The following is a 25,096-nucleotide window of genomic DNA, read 5'->3' as shown; positions in this document are numbered from 1 at the left end:
TACCTCTCTTATTGTATCTTTTGCTGAGAAAAAACTTTTTAGTTTGAGTAAGTCCCATTTGTTGATTCTAGTTATTAACTTTTGTGCTATGGGTGTCCTATTGAGGAATTTGGAGCCCGACCCCACAGTATGTAGATCGTAGCCAACTTTTTCTTCTATCAGACGGCGTGTCTCTGATTTGATATCAAGCTCCTTGATCCATTTTGAATTCACTTTTGTGCATGGCGAGAGAAAGGGATTCAGTTTCATTTTGTTGCATATGGGTTTCCAGTTTTCCCAGCACCATTTGTTGAAGATGCTATCCTTCCTCCATTGCATGCTTTTAGCCCCTTTATCAAATATAAGGTAGTTGTAGTTTTGTGGATTGGTTTCTGTGTCCTCTATTCTGTACCATTGGTCCACCCGCCTGTTTTGGTACCAGTACCATGCTGTTTTTGTTACTATTGCTCTGTAGTATAGTTTGAAGTCTGGTATCGCTATACCGCCTGATTCACACTTCCTGCTTAGCATTGTTTTTGCTATTCTGGGTCTTTTGTTTTTCCATATGAATTTCATGATTGCTTTCTCTATTTCTACAAGAAATGCCGTTGGGATTTTGATTGGCATTGCATTAAACCTATAGAGAACTTTTGGTAATATCGCCATTTTGATGATGTTAGTTCTGCCTATCCATGAACAGGGTATATTTTTCCATCTTCTAAGATCTTCTTCTATTTCTCTCTTTAGGGTTCTGTAGTTTTCATTGTATAAGTCTTTCACCTCTTTTGTTAGGTTGATTCCCAAGTATTTTATTTTTTTTGAAGATATTGTGAATGGAGTGGTTGTCCTCATTTCCATTTCAGAGGATTGGTCGCTGATATACAGGAATGCCTTTGATTTATGCGTGTTGATTTTATATCCTGTCACATTGCTGAATTCATTTATTAGCTCTAATAGTTTCTTTGTAGACCCTTTTGGGTCTGCTAGGTATAGAATCATGTCATCTGCAAATAGTGATAATTTAAGTTCTTCTTTTCCTATTTTTATGCCTTTAATTTCTTTCGTCTGTCTAATTGCTCTGGCCAGTGTTTCGAGAACTATGTTGAACAGAAGTGGTGAGAGAGGGCATCCCTGTCTTGTTCCAGATTTTAGAGGGAATGCCTTCAATTTTTCTCCATTCAGAATCATGCTAGCCTGAGGCTTAGCATAGATTGCTTTTACAATATTGAGGTATGTTCCTGTTATCCCTAGTTTTTCTCGAGTTTTGAACATAAAGGGATGCTGTACTTTGTCGAATGCTTTTTCCGCATCTATCGAGATGATCATATGGTTCTTATTTTTAAGTCTATTGATGTGGTGAATAACATTTATTGATTTCCGTATATTGAACCAGCCTTGCATCCCAGGGATGAATCCTACTTGATCATGGTGCACAATTTTTTTGATAAGTTTTTGTATCCGAGTGGCCAGAATTTTATTGAGGATTTTTGCATCTAGGTTCATTAGAGATATTGGTCTGTAGTTTTCTTTCTTTGAAGTGTCTTTGTCTGGTTTAGGTATCAGGGTGATGTTGGCCTCGTAGAATGAATTTGGAAGTTCTCCCTCTTTTTCTATTTCCTGAAGTAGCTTAAAAAGTATTGGTATTAGTTCCTCTTTAAAGGTTTTGTAAAACTCTGCTGTATACCCATCCGGTCCTGGGCTTTTCTTAGTTGGTAGGCTTTTGATGGTTTCTTCTATTTCCTCAATTGATATTGGTCTGTTTAGGTTGTCTATATCTTCCTGACTCAATCTGGGCAGATCATATGACTTAAGAAATTTATCTATGTCTTCACTATCTTCTAATTTATTGGAGTATAAGGATTCAAAATAATTTTTGATTATCTTCTGTATTTCTGAAGTGTCTGTTGTGATATTGCCTTTTTCATCCCGTATGCTACTAATTTGAGTTCTCTCTCTTCTTCTCTTCACTAGCATCGCTAAGGGTCTGTCGATTTTGTTTATTTTTTCAAAGAACCAACTTTTAGTTTTGTCAATTTTTTCAATTGTTTCTTTTGTTTCGATTTCATTAATTTCAGCTCTGATTTTAATTATTTCTTGCCTTCTACTTCTTTTGCTGTTGTTTTGCTCTTCTTTTTCTAGGATTTTGAGATGAAGTATGAGATCATTTATTTGTTGGTTTTTTTCTTTTTTTAAGGAATGAACTCCAAACAATGAATTTTCCTCTTAGAACTGCTTTCAATGTGTCCCATAGATTCCGATATGTTGTGTCTATGTTTTCATTAATCTCTAAGAATTTTTTAATTTCTTCCTTGATGTCTTCTATAACCCATTGATCATTCAGTAACCTATTGTTCATTCTCCAAGTGATGTATTCTTTTTCCTTCCTTCTTTTATAGTTGATTTTCAGTTCCATTCCATTATGATCAGATAGGATGCATGGTATTATCTCTACTCCTTTATATTGTCTAAGAGTTTCCCTGTGACATAATATATGATGTATTTTTGAGAAGGATCCATGTGCTGCTGAGAAAAAAGTGTAACTGCTTGATGTTGGGTGGTATATTCTATATATGTCAATTAAGTCTAGGTTATTAATTGTGTTATTGAGTTCTATAGTTTCCTTATTCAACTTTTGTTTGGAAGATGTGTCCAGTTGTGAGAGAGGTGTGTTGAAGTCTCCCATGATGATGGTATGGTGGTCTATTAGACTCTTGAACTTGAGAAGAGTTTGTTTGATGAACATAGCTGCACCATTGTTTGGGGCATATATATTTATGATTGTTATGTCTTGTTGGTGTATGGTTCCCTTAAACAGTATGTAGTGTCCCTCTTTTTCCCTTCTGATTAACTTTGGCTTGAAATCTATTTTATTTGATATGAGTATGGACACTCCTGCTTGTTTCCGAAGTCCATATGAGTGATATGATTTTTCCCAACCTTTCACCTTCAGCCTATGTATGTCTTTTCCTATCAAATTCGTCTCCTGTAGGCAGCATATTGTTGGGTCTTGTTTTGTGATCCATTCTACTAGCCTGTGTCTCTTGATTGGTGAGTTTAAGCCATTAACATTTAGGGTTATTATTGAGATATGGGTTGTTCTTCCAGCCATATTTGTTTATTTATGTTACTAAACATGGTTTGTTTTCCTCTTTGATTATTTTTCCCCCCTTTACTGTCCTACCTCCCACTGTTGGTTTTCATTGTTATTTTCCATTTCCTCTTCCTGTAATGTTTTGCCAAGGATGTTTTGAAGAGATAGTTTTCTAGCTGCAAATTCTTTTAACTTTTGTTTATCATGGAAGGTTTTAATTTCATCTTCCATCCTGAAGCTTAATTTTGCTGGATACACAATTCTTGGTTGGAACCCATTTTCTTTCAGTGTTTGAAATATGTTATTCCAGGATCTTCTATCTTTCAGAGTTTGTGTTGAAAGATCAGCTGTTATCCGGATTGGCTTACCCCTAAATGTGATCTGCTTCCTTTCTCTTGTAGCTTTTAAAATTCTCTCCTTATTCTGTATGTTGGGCATCTTCATTATAATGTGTCTAGGTGTGGGTCTCTTATGATTTTGCACATTCGGCATCCTGTAGGCTTCTAGGGTTTGGGATTCTGTCTCATTTTTCAAGTCTGGGAAGTTTTCTCGTATTATTTCATTGAATAGATTGCTCATTCCTTTGGTTTGAAACTCTGTCCCTTCCTGTATCCCAATGACTCTTAAATTTGGTCTCTTGATGTTATCCCATATTTCTTGGATGTTCTGCTCATGGTTTCTTAACAGTCTTGCTGAGCTGTCTATATTCTTTTCAAGTTGAAATACTTTATCTTCATTGTCTGATGTTCTATCTTCTAAGTGTTCTACTCTGATGGTAGTATTCTCAATTGAGTTTTTAAGTTGGTTTATTGCTTCCTGCATTTCAAGGATTTCTGTTTGTTTGTTTTTTATAACCTCTATCTCCCTGTATAGTTGATCTTTTGCTTCTTGGATTTGTTTATGTAATTCATTGTTGAAGTGATCTTTCATTGTCTGATTTTGCTGTCTGATGTCTTCCTTGAGACTCCAGATCATCTGAAGCATGTATATCCTGAATTCTTTATGTGACATTCCGTCTGCTGCAGCTATTACCTCTTCTAACGTTGAGTTGACCTGCATTGCTTGTGGTCCTTTCTTTCCTTGTCTCTTCATACTGTTCGCGTTCCTTTCTACTTGGTGAAACTGTTGTGCTATTGAATTTTCCCCCTATATATTTATATTGGTCTTGTATAGTTGCAAAGTCTCCTTCGCAGGCGCGGGCGGCGGCTCTGCCCCTCCCCCAATTGGGGCAATGTGCCTACCACGCCGGCAGCCCGCTGGGCCTGCTCTGCCGGTCGGTACCAGGTCCACCTACCTTACAGGCGCGGGCGGCGGCTCTGTCCCTCTGCGGGCCGGTAGGCTTGTTCTGTCGGTGGTCGCAGTTCTGCCTACTTTGCAGGCGCAGGCAGCGGCACTGCCCCTCTGCAGGCCTCTGGGGCTGTTCTGCCAGTGGGTCGCAGGTCCGCCTACCTTGCAGGCCCGGGGGGGGGGCAGCTCTATCCTTCCTCATGCCACTGGGCCTGTTCTGTCTGTCGTTTGCAGGTCTGGCCTGTTCTGATGGTGGTCACAGTTCCGTCTACCTTGCAGGCGCGGGGGGAGGGGGCGGCTCTTCCTTTCAGCAGTCCGCTGCTCCTCTTCTGCTGGTGGGTCGCAGGCCCGCCTACCTTGCAGGAGTGATTGGAAGCTCTGCCCCTCCACGGGCCACTGGGCCTTTTCTGTTGGTGGTCACAGTTCCGCCTACCTTGCAGGCGCGGGGGGTGGGGGGCGGCTCTGCCTCTCAGCAGGCCGCTGGGCCTGCTCTGTGGGTGGTCACAGTTCCGTCTACCTTGCCAGCGCAGGGGGAGGGGGCAGCTCTCCCTATTCTTTATTAGTAACAGAAAATTGGAACTACTATTGAAACTGGAGTTTTGAGATGAGACTAGATTTCCCATTTCACCAATTGCCTTCTGGGTTCTTGCTCGCAAATTTGAAGAATAAAATCCACAGACAATAATGGAAAAGAAGAGTAAATGGAGCAGGATTTTTTTAAGTGAGAATATGAAAGAGGGGGTGGAGAGTAGGAAAACCCAGTTTAGTGTGCTAGCTAACAGGCTTATATGATTTTGGGGAATGAGCATTCATCAAAATCTTTGATGAGCAGGCATTGAAAAGTATCAAGGCTCTTGGTTGTTTCTTTTAGCCTGAGTTTTAATCCTTCTGTAACTCCCATCTGGGTTCACTCTCTCCTTTCATTCTCTTGCCTCTTGGGGACAGAGCAGTTGGCTGGAATGTTGTGGTCTTTTACATTTGAAAAAGACCTTGATGGTGCGCATTAATATTTATACCAGTTAGCCTCTTAGTGTGGTCTCTGCCTGTGAATAAGACCTTAACTGGGGCCCACTGCCTGACCATTATCTATTCTTATTCACTATCATATTTCAGATAACATATTTTGAATACTTATTTTTAGTTCTCCCAGAATAGGTGTTATTATCATTGGTCTTCTGGTCTCCACAGTGTTATTCCATATTTTCCTGATCACTCCTGCCCATGGCATGTGAGATTATGGTTTATTACTAAAGGAGAGATTCTTCAAAAGTGCTGCCTGGCCAGCAGTGTGCTAGCATCATCATCTGGGAAGTTGTTATAGATCCAAATTCTCAGATACACTCCAGACTAAGAGAATTTGAGAACCACTTATAATATTTTCCTATTGTGGCAGTAAAAGTTTACCATAAATTTAACATCTTTAATCAACACAAATTTAGTGTCTCAGTCTCTGACGGTCAGAAACGCAAGTAGATTTGACTGGATCCTCTTCTTAACATCTCACAAGGCTGAAATCAAGGTGTTGATACATGTTCATGTCTCCTTATGAAGGCTCCACTTCCATTCTTATTCATGATGTTTACCAACTGCAGTTCCTGGTGGTTGTAAGACTGAGATCCCCTTTCCTTGCTGGCTTTTAGCCAGAACACACTTAGCTCTCAGAGGCTGCAGCTTTCCTTTTCATGCTTTCTCTGTCACCCCTTTACAAGCTGCCTTCCAATTCCAATCTCTCTGCCTTCCCCTTCTGCCTCACGTGTCTGACATCCAATTCTGCTTTATCTCTATTATTCCCTATTCTTCCCATAGCCAAGCAAATATTATGCTTTTTAAAGTCTCAGTTTGATTATGTTGGGTCCATCTAGACAATACAGGGTAATTTCCCTGTTTTAGATCTGCAGTTTGCCATTTACCATAGTAATGTAACATATTCATAAGTATAACAGAAGGAGTCAAGGTCATGGGGTGGGCAAAATTTTGTCTACATGACATAACTCATCACAGGGTCTTGTCTTGATTTTGTCAAGGCCCTGTCTTGCACTAGCTGGTTTAGCCTGACAGCCAGTATCCCATGCTTACCACACAGGACCAAAAGTGGCTTGGGGAAACGGAACACAAGACCTGCCCTGTCTCAACCAGGAAGTAGGGCCACATTTCCCATGAGCTCCATGTGTATTAGGCACTTGCTAATGATATACCCCTCTTCTAATCTAATATCCCTTTATATTTATCCCTTCCTCTCCACTTCCCTGAAGAAGGGACTGGTTCCTAGGTTTTTTTTTTTTTTTTTTTTTTTTTTAAATTTCTGTCTATATCTCTATCTCTTTCTCATGATTCAGAGTCCCCAAGCTATAATTTGAATAAGCCTAAGGGTCAAGATTCTCTCTAGAAGTAGTATACCATATCATAAGAGCATACACTCTGAAGTCAAGACAATTTAGGTTCAAATTGTATCATCCTGAGCAACTTTCTTAACTCTTTTATGCTTGTTTCCCCATTTGTATATGTGAGGTAATCATATGAAAATCTCATTAACTAGCATTTCATTACTTAGAGAAGGAGCAATATGGTTCATATTTTCCAGGCTTGGGTCTTGAATGCTAAACAAATTTAGAAATTATCCTTCCTCTCCTTTTAACAATAAATCTGTTTTCAGGTATCTTGTTATGCAAAATCTTCAGCAGCACCCCAACCTGATACATGTCTTATGACTAGGATGATAATTGTGTAGACAACATTGCAATGAAGAAAATCCATCACTTCTACATCTACAATTATCCATTGATTTTTCAGAACAAATCCATTAATAATATAAGGTTATTGCCCTCCTTGTTTTACAAGTGGTGAAACTGAAGCTCAAGTCACTTAGTCAACCTTGAAAGTGAGGAGATGGGGGAATTCCCTCCACACCTGTCTGATAATGACAGGTATTATTAGTTATTAATGCTTTCTGAAATGAGCGTTTCATATAATAAAGCCTCATGGAATTCACTGGCAGTGGTGCTCAGTGTTGGTGACGAGAGAGATTCACGAAGAGGGTCTGAAGCTGAAGCCTGTAGAGAGAAAGAGGGTCGTGCAGCCCTCCTCAGCAACTAGGAAGCACCCCTGACAAGTGGTTACAAAAGAGCAACAGGAGGAAGAGCGATAACTCAGGAGGTATTATGGTTCAGATGTGAGGTATCCCCTAAGAGCTCACAGTGTGAGACGATGCAAGGTTTGGGAAGAAAAATTATTGTATTATAGCCTTAAACTATTCAGTAAATTAATCCCTGACTGGATGAACTTATGGTAGTAACTGGAGGCAGGTAGGGTATGACTGGAGGAAGGAGTTCATTTGGGGTGTGGCTATGGGGGTCTATATTTTGAATCGGGTGCTTGCAGTCTCTCCCTCTGCTTCCTTATCATCATGTGAGCTGCTTCCTTGTGCCACACTTTCCCGCCACACTTTTCCACGCTTTTAGCCTCACCTTGAGCCCAGAGGATTCTAACTGCTATTCTATGGACTAAGACCTCTGACACCCAGAGCCCTCAAATAAACTTTTCCTCCTCTACAGCTGTTCTGCTCAAGTCCTTTAGTCACAGCAGCAAAAAAGCTGTCAGGGGGGCAGACAGAGGACTCCGAAGACATTTTCCAGGAGGTTTGAAAGTGGTATATCTTCAGGGAATGATGCATGGCATTAACACATGTGGCATTTGGGGGCGTTCTTTGGGGTACTTGACCTCAGCAGCTTTTACTTGTCAGGACACTGTCCAAGAAAAGAAGGCACTTGGATCTTGGTTGCTAATAGGGGAGCTCATTTCACTCTGAGTTGTCCTTTTGAATGTTTTATCTTTGTTATTATAGGAGACTGGCATCCTGGCTACCCCTCTTCCTTATCACCAGACAGTGAGTCTGAAATTATCAAAAACATTACCAAGTGGGCTGTGTTATCACCTTTTATGGATGCACAATTTGATACTTTCCAAGAAGAAAGTCTTCTGAAAGATTGAATGAATTCTAAGAGTTTTCTCTTGTGCTTGTAGAACTGTGATGTATGGGAGAAGGCAACTGTGTTGAGTTTTGTTATCCACAATCCTTGTTTTTTGCTCTTTCACTAGGCTAAGTCTATATTCTAAGTCTCCCTCTGCAGTAAAATGGGATTTTTTTTCCCAATCCAAACCAACAAGAAAAAAAAGTTACCTGCTTTCTGCAGATTCTTTGTGTGTGTGTGTGTGTGTGTGTGTGTGTACAAAACAGACTGCATTCATTGTATAGATGTGTAGTATGAAATTGAGACTATGTATCATTCCCTCCTTAGAAAGATGAGGGCTGGCATTACTACACACTTGATTTATTCTCTTGCCTTCTTGGTTGAATAAATTTGTTCCACACACAGGAGTGTAAAGCTGGGCCTAATTGGTACTTTGTTGTTTCCCCTAGACATAGAGTCAAATATACTTAAATTTTGGAAAATAGTAATATTAATAAAAATAACTGAGATTTTTCAGAAACACTGGAATGCTTTCTATCTACTAAATTAAGTAAGACTCATAAAAACCCCATAAAATATGTATCATCCTGATTTTTTCACAAGGAATCTTGGATTTAGGGCAAGTAATTTGGACAATATGATAGACCTGAAAAACTATAGGGCTTAAGTTCATACAAAAATAATACTTCATGCAACTGTGTTAGCTAGCTGTTGCTGAGTAACAGTTCATAGCAAAATCTTGGTAGTATACACCATGTGCAACAACTAGCATTAATTGCTTAATCTTGCATCAATGGTTTGATTGGGGTTTACTGAACAGCTAAGTTTGGGTCCAGCTGCATCTTAGATTCTGGTTTGCTCCATGTGTTTTCTTTCTTTTTGAACCAGTAATTATACATGATTCTCATGACAGAAAGTAGTAGCACAGAGCACAAGCCCAGCTAAGTAAGCACATTCCCAGTGTCTACTCACATCATATTTTCTTATGTTCCATTGTTCAATGTCAATGGCTCAGAGAATTATTCTTTCCTTATGGAAGTTAGGATGGGAAAGGAATAACTATAGACTAGAAAAAAATCACCCAATCTATCTTAAAAGCCTATAGGTTTTCTTTGCCCTTTATACAATTAACAAATATTGAATGTACAACGGGATGAAAATCTCAGGAAATCAGCTTCATTGCATGTACTTATCCTGGGGGCCATGTGCCCAATTGTCAGTTCTATGTACTAAGTATAGTTGCCTCTCTTCTTTGCTCTAGAGAATGCCTGACCTTTCTTTTTTCTACTCTTTTGTTTTTATTAGAACTCTGGAGGCAAAGATCAATAGGAGAATCTGGAAGACTATGGCTATGATTGCTAACCTGGAATAGAATAATTTTTTTCTATTTTTATGTAATTTTAACTAGCCCAGGGCTTTGATGAGGAAATGTTTCTAATACAAAGTCTAGTACATATGGCAGAAAGCAATCAAGTGTACTCAAAATAGCAGGACAGACGCATTCCTTCTAGAAACAGCAGATTGTGAGGATTATACCAGCTCATGCACTGCAGCCAGGGAAGCTACTTATCTTTCTCTGCTCAATAGCTTAGCATAGAGTTAAAGCTAAGATGCTCCTCAGAGGCTGTTCAATGGGAATCTTTGATATCAACATTCTGTGATTAGCAGTAGAGATTTTGTGGCCCACTTCTGCTCCTACTTTGGCCTTTGTTAATGTAGGAGTAACACAAATGGTGAAAAGATTATGGGGTAGAGACAGAGGAACTGGTTTTAGTCCCAACTATATTTAAAAAAGCATGACTAGGGAAAGTAGCACTCAAAGTTCTATGACTAAATCTTCACCTTTGACAAATTCATTCTATGTAAATTTTCATGCTTTTTTTTGCTATTGAATGTTACCTGTGCCTTAAGAAATGACTAAGAAGATTTGTCCCCAAGGGAACAAATTAAGTTGAGTGATTTGTTCTTATTCTTTCAATTTTATATTTATGGGACCTCTGTGACCTTTAGGACTCAAGCTATGACTAATGCTGCTCCTTAGGCTCATGGATGGCTTGAAGGTTTTTTGTTGTTGTTGTTTGGGAATATTGCTCATTTTTGCTTGAATTATGCTAGCTTCGTGTTTCTGTTGCAGTTATGCCAGCATTTTTGGTTCTCATTCCAGGATTTTCTGAGTATCAGTTTTGCAAAGTTATGTATCTGGAAAATCTCTAAAAGACTTGTTATCTTCCTTGTTGTATATACTAGTATGCCCATGTTAATGGACATTCTCTATACAACCCCACCATGTCCTTTCCACCCTCATGTTAAAATGATGACTGGTTACTCATCTTTCCCAAGGATCTCCTTGTTCATTGTCACAATTATGCCACCCATTATTCCATCAGAGTTTGAAGAAGATTCTTAGGGAACTTCCCTAGAAACTTGTGATCACCATCATAAATGCTGGGCCAAAATCACTTAGATAGGGTCTGACATGAGTGGGGATGAAAATACATCCCAGTGTGTGCAGGAAGCATCTGGCATCTTTATCCTGCCACAGCATGAGAAGGTGTGCTGCCCAGCAGCAGAATTCTGTGCCTGTTAGAGCTGCTTTGTGGAAGCTGTTAGTGCAAATGGGAAATGTGTAAAGTGTTTTTAGGTTTTTGGAGGATAGGCAGTATGTTAGTGCCAACTATTGTTGTTGTAAAGGAAACCAAATCTAAATCAGTCTGAATAGTTGGATTGCTGTGCTTAGTTTATTTAAAACGTGGCATTTCAAAGAGTTAAAATACCAGCACACTGTGTCTTCACCTTCTTCTTCTTTTTTTTTTCCCCTGAAGCAATTTGGTTGGGTATTTTTGCCTAAAGATTTAGCTATAGGAGGGCCAATGAAGAAGGATTTGGCTACTAGTGCTTATTGTGATAGACCTTCTTTGTGGTGCTAACTCTAGTAGAAATAATCATCTACATTGATTTATAAAAATGGAATTGAACAGAGACATTGATTTAAAGGAATAGAGGGCTGGGGATGTGGCTCAAGCGGTAGCGCGCTCACCTGGCATGCGTGCAGCCCAGGTTCGATCCTCAGCACCACATACAAACAAAGATGTTGTGTCTGCCAAGAACTAAAATAAATAAATAAATAAATATTAAAAAAAGGAATAGAATAACCATAAACAGTTTGATTTATGGGGGAATTAAGGCAAATGATTTAGATCCAGTTTTGGGAATCTAAGATTGCTTGACCAGTGGTTACATTTCAAAATATATTGAGCAATTTCTTGACAAGAAAGAGACCCCTGATAGAATGAATACTTTATTATACAGTATGGCCAGGGCCACATTTAGTGCTTGATATGTGAGAGCCTGCTGCGTGCCTGTCAGTGAAACTTGGGCACTTGAGAGTGAGATAAATAACCTTATCAGATACTAATTTTATGGGACAAGAATGTAAATGCAGTGACTAATCAGAAAATATGTAAATAGCTACAAGCTCATTTTCAGAGCCCTTTGTAATGAATTTGCAAGATATCTTTGCTGTTTAAGAGAACGAAACCCTGTTGTCCCAAGCAATTGATAACCTCAGTAGTCACTTATGAAGAAAACATCCAGTCTTTGTTAATGACATGGGGTCCTGCAATTTGGTGATAATAATGGATTTACTTTGCTTCACTGTAGTCTTGGTTGGTCCCCTCCAGACTGACTTCAATGTCCTTTCTTCATTTCTCACACTCAGGATTCATTGATCATATGTGTATCATGCTGAGACTTCATTGCTCCCTGGTTTGACTCTCTACCTTAACACCATAAGTTATATAATGGGAAGATCTAAGTCTTTCCCAGAAAGCAGATAGGACTGTGGACTAAATGCTGGGTAAATGGAACAGTCCAGTGACAATTGGGTCCCTAAAGTTGGTCCAATGTACACAGATGCTCAAGACACTTTCATTTTTTAACCTGATTCCAACATTCCACCTCCTACCACACTGGTTCTGGTTTCCTTATCTCTAACTGACAAGACTGGATCAAACACATAATCTTCAAATGTGTTGAAGTTTCAATGATTTGTTCATTTGGAACCCCTGCAGGAACAGTTTAACTTCCAAGACCATTATTTCTAACTGATAATGTGTGTTTCCGTAGGGAGCATGACTTCGGCAACTTCACCTATCATTTTAAAATGGGACCCCAAAAGTTTGGAAATCCGGACACTAACAGTGGAAAGGCTGCTGGAGCCACTGGTTACACAGGTAAGGGATGCTTTTCAGTACTCGCTACATGTTCAGGGTTCTATTGTGATTCCATCTTAATCATCCAAAGAAGTGAAAAATCCTTAAAAGAGAATAAATCATGCTATAATACTGATTACTGAATATATATTATTTCCTGAACCATAGCCTGTCTCATTACTCTCTATATGATTTGAAGTGGCTTTTAAAAGCTATTTGTATGATTTTTGAAATTAAGTTGATGAGATAATTGAAGAGGGAGGGCCTTGGTGAAGGGGGCCCTCATTTGCTGTAATGGATTCAAAGTCTAAATAAACCATCCCTTGCTCAATTTCAGACACTAATGCACAGGTAGGAAAAACGATTGACTATTTAAGAGCAATATTTATTGAATTACTTTTCTTTCAGTTCACAAGGCACAATTCATCTTGTTGGATGATGCGTTCCATTTTTGTGTTGTCACAGTTGTTACATTTCTACAAAATGACTGTCAACAGGAAAAAAATATCCTCAGGATTTTAAGTTTTGAAAATTAATTTTTTTGTGTCTTAACAAGCACGTTTTCTTCTATGTTAAGTCTGAAACTCTTGAAATATGAAAATATAATCTTTTTATGGTAGATTTTTAGAGAATTATTATATCAAATTAAGTTAGAGGCTATTTCTATTGGTTATAGCTGCTGTAACAAATTACCAGAAAGTTAATGGCTTGAAGCAATGTGAATTTATTGTATGGTGGCCTTAGAGGTCAAAAGTTCTAGAGTCAAGGTATGGGCAGGGCTGTATTCTTTCTGGAGGTTATAGCAGAAAACCATTTCTTTGCCTTTTATAGTTCCCAGAAACCCTTGGCTTTCTTTGGCCCCTTGCTCCATATTCAAAGAGAGTAATATAGAGCATCTTCAAATTTCTTTCTTTCTCTGACTTCTGCTTTTTTTCTCATATCTGATCTTTTACAATGACCCTCTCTCTGGCCTTCTTCTACACAAGGATTCTGATATTATGCTAGAAAAATCTCCTCATCTCAAGATCCTTAACTTAGTCACATCTGAAAAGCCCCTTTTGCCATTTAAGGCAACTTGTGTGCAGTTTCCAAGGATTAGAACATGGATGTTTGAGGGCGACCACTATTTAGCCTGCCACAGTCTGTCTACAGGCCCCCAAAGACTCATATTTCTTCCCATAGGAAAAAATATTCAGTAGATACCCAAGTCCCCCAAAGTCTCGATCCATTATAGCATCAAGTCCAAAATCTCACCTAATTTCAATATGAAAGTCTTTCTGATCTGAAATTAGCTAGAGGTAAGAATCTGTTTATTATCTATCCTTGATCAAAGTTCCTCTTTGTGCCCATGAAAGTACAGAGCAAATTATATGCTCCCAAAGTGAAGTGGTGGGACAGATAAAAGATAGCAGTTACCAATGTTTCGATTCAAAAAGGAAGAAAGTGCAAGGGAAAAAAGTTATCAGTCTCAAGAAATTTAGAAATCCACCTGGACAAACTCCATTAAATTTTAAAGGCCTGTGAATAACCCTGTATCCTCAGGAGCTGGGTCCGTAACTTCAGAATCAATTCTTTTTCATAAAGGGCTACGCAGGTTGCCAGTTGAATATCGTTGTCACCTCATCCCTTAAAGGTGGAATTTGGGGAGCCTGACCTTTTTGAATTTGACTCTTTTCCTTTATATTTCCATCCACATTGACAGTGTTTCTACTGATAATCCCAAGAACTCTGTGATTTTCTCATGTGTGTCTGAAATTTGTTCCATGAGAAAATAGTCTGTTTCACAGATCTTTCTTGGATAATTCCATCTCCATTTTTCCCATTATTGAAATGGCTTAGGGAGTTCATGAATCACATGCTTGATGTTTTCACAGAAGCCTCTATGTGACTGAATGCTCTGAGCTTTTTATCCTTACAAGGCACTAGCAGAACATTATTCAGTCATGCAATTGGCTTTCTTTCCAAGCATGTTTTCCTGAAAGTGAGTCTTCTAATTTTAGTGTCTTTTGCAATCTTTGCAGAGTGAGAATTTTCCCAATCATCAAGTCCTGATTCCTCTGAGCTTAACAATTCTCCCTTCTGTTTACCTCTTTTCTCTTACATTTTGCTATAAGCAGTAAGAAAAAAGGCCACTCCTTTAACACTTTGCTTAGAAATATCCTCAGCTAAACATCTAAGTTCATCACTTAAAGTTCTATTTTCTTGACTTTGGAGGAACCAATTCAGCTGAGCCTTCTGCCACTATTTAATAAAGATTTCCTTTCCTCTAATTTCTGATAACATGTTCCTTATTTCCTTCTGAGCCCTCACCAATGTCTCTTTTAATGTCCATATTTCTACCAATCTGTTTATGATAATTTAAGTATTCTCCAAGTGACAAAGGTTTTCTTTACTGAGCTCCTCACTTTCTTCTAAGCTCTCACAAGCCAAGCATTTAACATCCATATTTTTTTAAAACAATCTGGGGAAATCTAGAATTTTTCTATCATGCTTTTCAAAATTCTTCTAGCCTTTGCCCCTTACTAATACAACAGCTACCTTCTACTAAAATACCTAAAATGGTATTTATTACCATGAGATTCCCACTTTCTAGCTTCAAAAATATTTTAGTTTCTAATTGCTGCTATAACAAGTTATCATTGTTATATTTAGCAGCTGAAAACAATATAAATTTATTATCTCATAGTTCCAAGAGTGAGAAGTCCCCCCAAATTAAGGCTTTTGTAGGGCTGTATTTCTTAAGGAGGCTCTACAGGATCATCTAGTTTTTGCTGTTTTCTGTGCCTGGAAACCACCTGCATCCTTTTTGCAGCACCTTCCTCCTTCTTCGTCCATCTCCTTCCTCCACAGAGCCAGCAGCACAGCACCCCTAGATGATTTTCTCTCTCTCTCTCTCTCTCTCTCTCTCTCTCTCTCTCTCTCTCTCTCTCTGACTTCAGCTTCTATTGTCAGACCTCCTTCTCTGACTCTTCACTGTCTCTCTCTTATGAAGATCTTGAGATAACTTTGGAGTCACCCATGTATTCCAGTGTACTCTCACTATCTTTACACTTTAATCACTTCTGTAAAGTCCCTTTTGATGATTAAGGTAATACACTAATAGTTTCAGGGCTTAGATGTGGACATCTTCATATTTTAAGTGGTGAAATATTTCATTACATTAATGCATATTTTCCATTTGGTTATGATTCTTGTTAGCTCTAAAAAATTTCTCTAAGGGGTTTGGGGTGTTATGTAGCTCAGTGGTAGAATACTTGCCCAGTGTGCTGAAGGCCCAGGTTTGATCCCTAGCATTGCAAAAACAAACAAACAAACAAAAGCTCCACAAAAACAGAAACAATAATTTCTTTAAGAAATACTAATACCAATAGGTTCTTGTTTGGTAATATATTGGCTGCCTACTCTGATTATGGTTTGTTGACCAGGCTAATCCATGGATTCTTTATTAGTGCATAGCACTAAGCGTAAGATTGAGGAAAAGCACTTCAAAAATTTTTAACAATCTGACAAAGTAATTTTGTATGTTAAATTTAAAAATAAAATTTTTGGAGTTGGATTTTTTTATATTTTACAAAATTTTAAGTATTCACTTTATTGTATTTCAAAAGCTTTGATTTATAAGATTTTAGAATTATAAGAATACAGTCTTTCACTATGGATTGTTTGTGAAAGTCTAGTTTAGGAGGTGTTTTGGAGTTAACAACTATCTGATCTGAAATATACTTTCATGAGAACAGCTGAAAACTGAGTAGTTTTTTCTTAGTCTCTACATTTCCCTTTCAGAGTACATGTAAATCTATATCAGATAGGTTGAACTAACAAGTATGTGGCATAAAGCAAATGTTGAGTAAAGGTAGTTTTCATATTTTTCTATTTTAATAGAAGCAACATATGTACTATATATTTAGGCTCATACTAGTCATAAGCCAATACTCGATAAGTATGATACAGTGTTATACTACCATTAATTTCTTAAGTTTTATATATTTATATTTTTCTTTTAAATTTGGCCTATCAAAACCATCACACATATATGATTACAATTAAAATTCGTTGACATTCCCATGTATCTCTTAGTCCAAGTATCTAAAGTTCTTTGGCCAGATAAAAACAGTGTATTATTTTTTTCATAGTAATAAAAGTACATGGAATAATTCATATTTGTTCACTTTTGTTCAATTAATGTGGTAGAATGCTTAAAACTGTTGAGTTTTATAGTGAGTTATCTTGGCAACTAGTCTTAGCATCCCTCAGTGTCTCCTGATAGCTATATGTTTTATTGTACCTATTGTTCCTGTCTTGATTTTAAAAAATCTTCCACAAGTATGATTTTTGTGATGGAAGCTTTACATGGTATTATTTCCCTGAAATATTATGGCTGTGTTATCAAAACAGATCACTCCCTACCCTGGATTGAAATCTTAATGTTGCAATGATGTGACTTAATTCTTGGAGGACATGACTAAGAAAAAAAAAGAGAAAGAGATGTGGAAATATTTGATTTATACTCCATAAATAATATCTAAAGCAAAATGGTGGAACTGAGAGAAAAAATATTATATCAAAGCCAGTTGTATCAAACATCTTCACTCCACTGTCTGAATCGAAGAACAGTTCATAGCAGTATATAGCAACATAGTGTGCCCTTAGCTATCCCAGTTTCTTGTAAGGATGGCTAAGAAATGAAATAAAAAGTGGAAGTGTTCATAGTGAAAGTCATCTGCTGTGATAAGAAAAAAATGGCATAAGGAAATTACTATTATGTATATTTAAAATATTCAACAAAATTTTACCTCACTTCAAAGTGTATGAGGATTACACATTTATCTTTGTATGCTCATATGGCTAAATTCCTTTTGGAGAAATTTTGCATTATTGAATTCATGAAATTGCAAATAAGAAGGAATTCATTCTAGGAAATTTAGTCCTTGAAAAAGATACCCAAACATTTTAATAAATTGAAAAAAATAAGGATTTTAATGGATCACATTTTTATTATAAGTTATACTGGGGAACCAAAATGCTTTATTAGGTAGCTTCCTGAGAAAATGTTTTTAAAAATTAGAAAATTTAGTAGCCCTCTTAGATAACTCTTAGAACCAAAGGGAAATTACAAATGATATGTAAGTTACTGAAAAGGAGCATCGCTTCTTAACAAAATATACACACCCAGTAAAATCTGTGATCAATAGAGTATTTTATCTTTAATGTCTTTGCTATTAAAAACAGATAAAAGTAAATACTCCTTTTAAGAAATTAGAAGACTAATAGTGGGCTGATGCACACCTGTAATCCCAGTGGCTGGGGAGGCTTGAGCCAGCCTCAGAAACTTAATGAGGCCCTAAGAAACTCAGCAAGACCCTATCTCAAAATAAAAATCATTTAAAAAGAGCTGAGGATATGGCTCAGAAGTTATGCACCCCTGGGTTCAATCCTGATACCAAAAATAAACAAATAATTAAATAGTAACCAAAAATAATAGTGAAAGAAATTAGGAAAACAGTAAACAATAAAAACTGGAATCACTATAATATAGAACAAAAGCAAACAGGATTGGATGAATTTTCAAAGTTGATTCTTCTTTAAATGGCCAATGAAAACTTTTCAAAGAATGAATTATGGAAAATGTATAGCAAAAGAAGATATGAAATTATGATGAGAAAGAAGCAATAAGTTCAAGAATAAGAGAGACACAAAGAAACACTGTAGAACATTACATGTTATCTACATTGATGAAATATGCACACCCAAAGGAAGGAGTGAGTTCTTAAAAAATTAAATTACCCAAAGGTTTACAAGAGCAAATAGGAAACTCAAATAAGGCCATATAAATATTGGTAAGCTGTATAAAGATATGTTGTTTTAAAAAGCTTTGGGACAGGTGGACACATAGCTGAATATTATCAGACGTTTAAAAGAATGGATAAGTTCAATGTTATTAAAACTGTTTAACTACAGAAAAATATGAAGAACTCACAATACATTTTTGACAATTACAACTTTAATGTTAAAATTTGAGACTTTAAAAATCTTTTTCTTTAATGGACAATGATGATTCTATCTAATTTCTAAGTTTAAATGTAAAACGAAGTACATAAAATATTAATAGCTAGCTCAGAACAGGATATCAAAGGATCAATATATTTGTAACAAAATAAGATTATAAAAGAATATATTGGTGGCCTATGATATGTCACAATTAAAAATTGTTCAAGATATCAATTGATTATACCATCAGATACTAAAAAAGCCAACTAATAGAATTTTATAGTCATTTTTATTAGAAAACTCTTAAGAATAAGAATCAGTCAGTTTGTTTGTTTTTAGTACTGGAAATTTAATACAGCAGTGCTTTACCACTGAATTACATCTACATTTTTTAAAACGTTTTTATTATGAGACATGGTCTCATGACATTGTCAAGGTTGATCTCAAACTTGTGATCCTACTACATCACTCTCGAGAAAGAATCACTGGGATTACAGGCATGTAAAATATAGATAATAATTTATAACTCACAAGATTACTTAAGGGTTAAATGAGACTGAGTTCCAAAAGGCCATAGAAATTCTTAACACCATGCTTACAGTGATCCAGGTTTGCTCTTAGTACTAAATTCTTCACTACTTGATAGTAATGTCTTTCTACTTACTAGAACATGGTGCCATGCCTAATGTTCATTTTGATATTTTCTGTGGAATAAAAAGTTTAATAGGGATTTATAAAATGAATGATTTGCTTATTAGAGTTAATCAAAGACAATGAAAAGCAGAAACCTCTAAAGATATTGAGCATTTAACCTTTATCATTAGTAATCTAATGAAACACAATGGGACAAAATAGAATTTGCTGGGATTTTCTTCCATATTTCTATATAGAAAGGCGAATCTACCACTAAGAAATAACACCAAGGATCTGCTAAAATAATCTCATTGATGTTTATTGAACTGCCCTAAATTGGCCTGATAGAAACCTCCTGAGAGGAGGAACTCTCTTTAATCATTTCGAATCTTATTTTGAGTGACATCTGTGGATGCCCCTATGAAGTTAGACCCTAGTGAATTCCACAGTTGAACCTTTTAAAATTATACTTAAAAAGTTAATAATGATCTCAAATGCTTAATGAGTAGAAATTTGTGCTCTTTCGAATTTTTAGATTTAGTTTTATAATTTAAAAGAGTACTTGACTTTTCATTTCTTTCCTTACTGATTTGTTACAAAAGGAGTTATCTTTTTGTGACTCCCAATAATACTTAATTCCCTTGGTGTTTTTAAAATCAGGAAAACTGGAGGTTTAGATTTAAAATCAGGGGATATATAACTAAAGAGTGATTCCAGAAATAAATGAAATGAAATGAAAGAACTTCTGAGATCTGGCCAGTTTTCCTTGCCTTTTTGTTAACCCTTTATGATTGACAAAACATAACATTTCAGGTAGAAATTTGCCAAAGGAATCAAAGTTTATGATTATTTCTTACTGTACCCTTTTCCCATCTATCCAGAGAATATTGAGAAGCACCTTAATTCATGGTTTATTCATGAGATTCAATGATTAATACATTTGGGTGGTTTCCATGGTAACACAATAATGTACTGTCCCCCATTTTTATTTACTTAACTATTCATACTAGTTTCCATTTTCATTTTCAGATATTTTTTCTTGCTTATAAGAGTTTCATCTTATCTGGGTTTACCCAGGGGTACACATTAATTTGCTGAGGTTGGCTTTGAATTTACAATCCTCCTGCCTCAGCCTCCAGAGTCATTGGAATTATAGGCATGTGCCACCACTCCCAGAATCTTATGTGTGTTTAAAAGAATTTGGGGGGAGGGGGTGAATGCACCATCTCAATACCATAAGTCCCTTTAGAACTTTCCCATCTTTTCCTCTTAAATACACACACAAACAGACACACATATGTATGCATGTGCTGGGTATGATGATGTGTGCCTGTAATCCCAGTAGCTTAGGAGGCTGAGGCAGGAGGATCATAAGTTCAAAGCCAGTCACTGCAATTTAGCAAGACCCGATCTCAAAAATTAAAAAGGGCTGAAGATGTGGCTCTGTGGTTAAGTGTCCTTGGGTTCAATCCCTAGTACCAATAAATAAATAAATATATACAATTTTTTTTTCACACACATATGTTAATAATAGGGTTTGAATACAGCTAATTTACCTTTATCGCATGTTATTGTTTAATTGAAAGACTAAAATTTTATATTGTTTTACTTATGTTTTTATCATTTAATATGAACATTTCTTAATTTGCTGTTTTCACAGAAGAGACATATACCTCAAGTGGTTATTATATTAAACATATTTCTTCAAATTGAGGTCATGTGGTAGATCATTTGGCAGTTATTGTTTGCCACTTCTGAAATAGGAGTTTAATCAACTGGTATGTAGTCTGGAGTTAGATTAATTTCTGTTTGGGGATTATGCTCAGTGTTTTAATGTCTGCCACCAGATGGGAGTGATGCTCTGTCTGTTATATGGCCAGCTGTGTTGGCCATGTTTTGAAACTTGATTAATGTACAGAGCCCTTTTAAACAGAAGGAAAAAGAAGTCCCAAATCTCAAAATGGGCTAACACTAGTGTCAGTGTGGCACTATGTAAAGTACCTATGCTTAGCCATAAATAATTTTACAACATAAGTACAAAAAACAAAAAGAACTTCAATTTGATGGATGATGTGGTTTTGCTGGATGAAATCATTGCATGTGACCTTCGTGGGTGGTGACTGCACAAGTATAAAGCCTTTCCTGTTTGGCACATGCACAGCACTCTGAGCCATGTGACACATCACTTCTCTCCCCACCTTAGTTAGGACCAAGGACTACAAATCACAGCTGTGGAGTACACCATGGTCCAGGCAGCACATGCCTTTCCTCTTTTCTTATTATCCCAGGAAAGCAAAGTGGAGGATTTAAGCATTAAGATGGGTTAGGAACTAACTTCCTTAATAATGACGCTGTTATTATTTTCGGGACCCCCAAAAGACCACCAGAGACCAAGATCGATGTAAGCAGCAAAGAGGTGTTTATTGCAAGCTAGCTCGATCCTCTGCGCGCACACACAGCAACTGGTGATGCTGAGAGGCCGGAGCCCAAGGTTTGCAGCAGTTTTATACATTCTTTGGAGAAGGCAGGGACTTCACATACATCATAGCATCTCTTAGCAAATCATCACACACCACGGGAAAATCAAATAACAACTCTAAAACATGATTAGCACATTCACTGGCGGGAACAAGTTGGGTAGGGGTGATTGGTCAGTACAAAAGGGGTATTCATTTGAACTGATTGGTTTAAGCCAAGAGGGGTGTACATGCTGAACTACATGGTTTCCCAACATGTTATCAACCACCATAAACTACTGGGAGGGTCATCTGGCATCCCAGGTATTTCCCTGTCTCATGCTGATTGGTGGCTGCTAGGGGGTTGCAATGGATCCCCACCTACCCTGACTGAGTCAGGGACACCTGGAGCAGCAGGTGTGAATGTGCCTAGGAGGCTTAGCAGGGTGGGAATGTGCCTAGGAGGCTCTGTGGGTCTTTCCAAGGACAAAGGCCATGTCCCTTCCTTGGACAGGCTTTGCTCTGAGATAGAGGCTGGTTTTTCAATACAACTAACTTTGGTATTTACTTTCAAAAATTCCTAGTTTAAATACACTATTTCATTAGTGCAAATAAAATAAATTCCACTTCATAGAAGATAAATGTCTCAAGTACTATGAAATGAGTGTGTTCTGTATATATTTATATTCTGAAAAAATAAACTACTCAGTGTATTATTTTCCTGATTTTAATTTTGGAAAGAGTTTTGAGTTTTCATCTTTACTTTACTTTCACCTATTCCACTTTCTCCTATAAGTAATACTGTGGGGCTCACTGAGGGTTTTAGTCCAAGATGTTGAACTGTCTTTTCTAAATTGTTTTCATTGGATTCTTGTTGGTACTTCAAAGTCCTCACTGCTCTTGCCTCGGGAGTGGGAGGAGATCTTCTCCAAGAACATGCAACTGACCACAAATAATTCAGAACCTCTGAAGAGAAGAGGATGCTAATGCTTCTTGTGTAGCTGCTAAGTGCCTCCTGTCATCCTAGGTACTTCCAGCAGTTTTCAAAAACTCCTTGCTTCAATGTAATACCTATCGTCAATATTATTTTCTTAGAGGTGGAAAAAGAGAGATTTAAATCATATAACAAAACTTCTAGGTTAAGTTAGGTGGAGTTTCTCTGAATCTCTTAAGGGAAACATAGACTGAAAATAATGAAATTTCTAGTACATCCACCATAGAGAATGTGTAGAGTGAAAAGGGAAGAGAGGAGGAAATAAATTAAGGGTGAGAAGGAAACAACTCACTATATTAAATAGCTAGAGGAAAAAGAAGCAAAAGAGGAAAGCATGGATTCTGTGGTATCTTTTCTTGTTTCCATCACCTAATTCTGGTTCAAACCTGCTGTTTGCTGACATGCATACATGGCCTAAACAAATTTCACAGTCCAAGGAAAAAAGTTAAACTAAAAACACATTTTCCCTATTAAATGGCTAATGCATATGTATACCCCAGCTTAGCAAAAACTCTTTCATTCTGGTTAGCAGAAAAATCAGGCCTGAACTGTTTTCCTTCTTGTGTATTTTTCATTTCAGTGAATATTTAGCCACCATTTTCAATAAAAAAATGGAATTTAAAATTAAGTTTATAAATGAAAGTCATGTCAGAGAAGAATAATGGTTTTTTTTATGTGCTTGAAATAAGATAATTAGTGAAATCTTATGCATGCTAATTCAAAAATTTCAAGGAACAAATTGAGGGAGGTTAGGTAGCAAAATTGTTCCTAACGATATTGGACAGTATAGAAATCTTATCTGAACAAGAGACCAAAAAATCCATTATACCAAGCATGAGAATGCCTAGCAAAGTGACAGAATTACTTTTACTCAGGAAGCCCTCAACTGGCAAAGTAATTAAAGCTTGTCTGATATCTGAGCTAAAGGATAGGGGCATGTCAGCATACCTCCCTTTAGTTTCTTGTCTTCCCCTAGAAAGAAGAAAAGGTAAGCTTTGTTTTCACATAATTAAGGAGGGAAGGCCAGTGAAAGCAATGGGAAATCTAACCAGAAATTTTTCTTTCATTCTGAAAACAAAACTCTCAGTCATTCCTCTGACATGGATACCGTGGCTTGGGCATTACTGTGATGGGGTTTCTTTCATACCCCAGTGTCTGGGCCTTCTGACTTTGCTTTACCATGTGTCTCTGCGTAGGCTTTACATGTTCATGTTGTTCAGTGTCTAGACTTGGTATTCTTATTTTCTTTCTGTTGCCTTTTCTCCACCAGTGATTCTCCCCATCCTAGTGGCTTTCTGTATCATAAGTATGCAGGCAACACTGAACTTTATTTTATTTTTTATTTTTTTTAATTTTTTATTGTTGGTTGTTCAAAACATTACAAATTTCTTGATATATCATATTTCACACTTTGATTCAAGTGGGTTATGAACTCCCATTTTTACCCCATATACAGATTGCAGAATCACATCAGTTACACATCTATTGATTTACATATTGCCATACTAGTGTCTGTTGTGTTCTGCTGCCTTTCCTATCCTCTACTATCCCCCCTCCCCTCCCCTCCCCTCCCCTCTTCTCTCTCTACCCCCTCTACTGTCATTCATTTCTCCCCCTTGTATTATTTTTCCCTTTCCCCTCATTTCCTCTTGTATGTACTTTTGTATAACCCTGAGGGTCTCCTTCCATTTCCATGCAATTTCCCTTCTCTCTCCCTTTCCCTCCCACCTCTCATCCCTGTTTAATGTTAATCTTCTTCTCATGCTCTTCGACCCTACTCTGTTCTTAGTTACTCTCCTTATATCAAAGAAGACATTTGGCATTTGTTTTTTAGGGATTGGCTAGCTTCACTTAGCATAATCTGCTCTAATGCCATCCATTTCCCTGCAAATTCTATGATTTTGTCATTTTTTAATGCAGAGTAATACTCCATTGTGTATAAATGCCACATTTTTTTTTATCCATTCGTCTATTGAAGGGCATCTAGGTTGGTTCCACAGTCTTGCTACTGTGAATTGTGCTGCTATGAACATCGATGTAGCAGTGTCCCAGAGGCATGCTCTTTTGGGTCTTTAGTGAATAGACCGAGAAGGGGAATAGCTGGGTCAAATGGTGGCTCCATTCCCAGCTTTCCAAGAAATCTCCATACTGCTTTCCAAATTGGCTGCACCAATTTGCAGTCCCACCAGCAATGTACAAGTGTACCCTTTTCCCCACATCCTCGCCAGCACTTGTTGTTATTTGACTTCATAATGGCTGCCAATCTTACTGGAGTGAGATGGTATCTTAGGGTGGTTTTGATTTGCATTTCTCTGACAGCTAGAGATGGTTAGCATTTTTTCATGTACTTGTTGATTGACTGTATGTCCTCCTCTGAGAAGTGTCTGTTCAGGTCCTTGGCCCATTTGTTGATTGGGTTGTTTGTTTTCTTATTGTCTAATTTTTTGAGTTATTTGTATACTCTGGATATTAGGGCTCTATCTGAAGTG

At 37.2% G+C, this 25,096-nt stretch overlaps 1 protein-coding gene across 1 annotated transcript in view; it reads left to right on the top strand.

The window, feature by feature from the left end:
* Nucleotides 1-25,096, top strand: part of Ctnna2 (catenin alpha 2) — a 1,018,251-nt gene that overhangs the window by 126,886 nt on the left and 866,269 nt on the right. The window contains exon 2 of the mRNA XM_046432228.2: nt 12,451-12,557. Within this exon, the coding sequence (XP_046288184.2) occupies nt 12,456-12,557 (102 nt within the window). The 5' untranslated portion in view covers nt 12,451-12,455. The remainder of the gene's footprint in view (nt 1-12,450; nt 12,558-25,096) is intronic.

This window comes from Marmota monax, unplaced genomic scaffold (genome assembly GCF_021218885.2).
Source record: "Marmota monax isolate L192 unplaced genomic scaffold, Marmota_monax_Labrador192_F-V1.1 WCK01_AAM20220418_F8-fsc00106, whole genome shotgun sequence".
Lineage (NCBI taxonomy): Eukaryota > Metazoa > Chordata > Mammalia > Rodentia > Sciuridae > Marmota > Marmota monax.
Note: the sequence above shows the minus strand (reverse complement) of the source record. Positions and strands in the feature narration are given on the sequence as shown.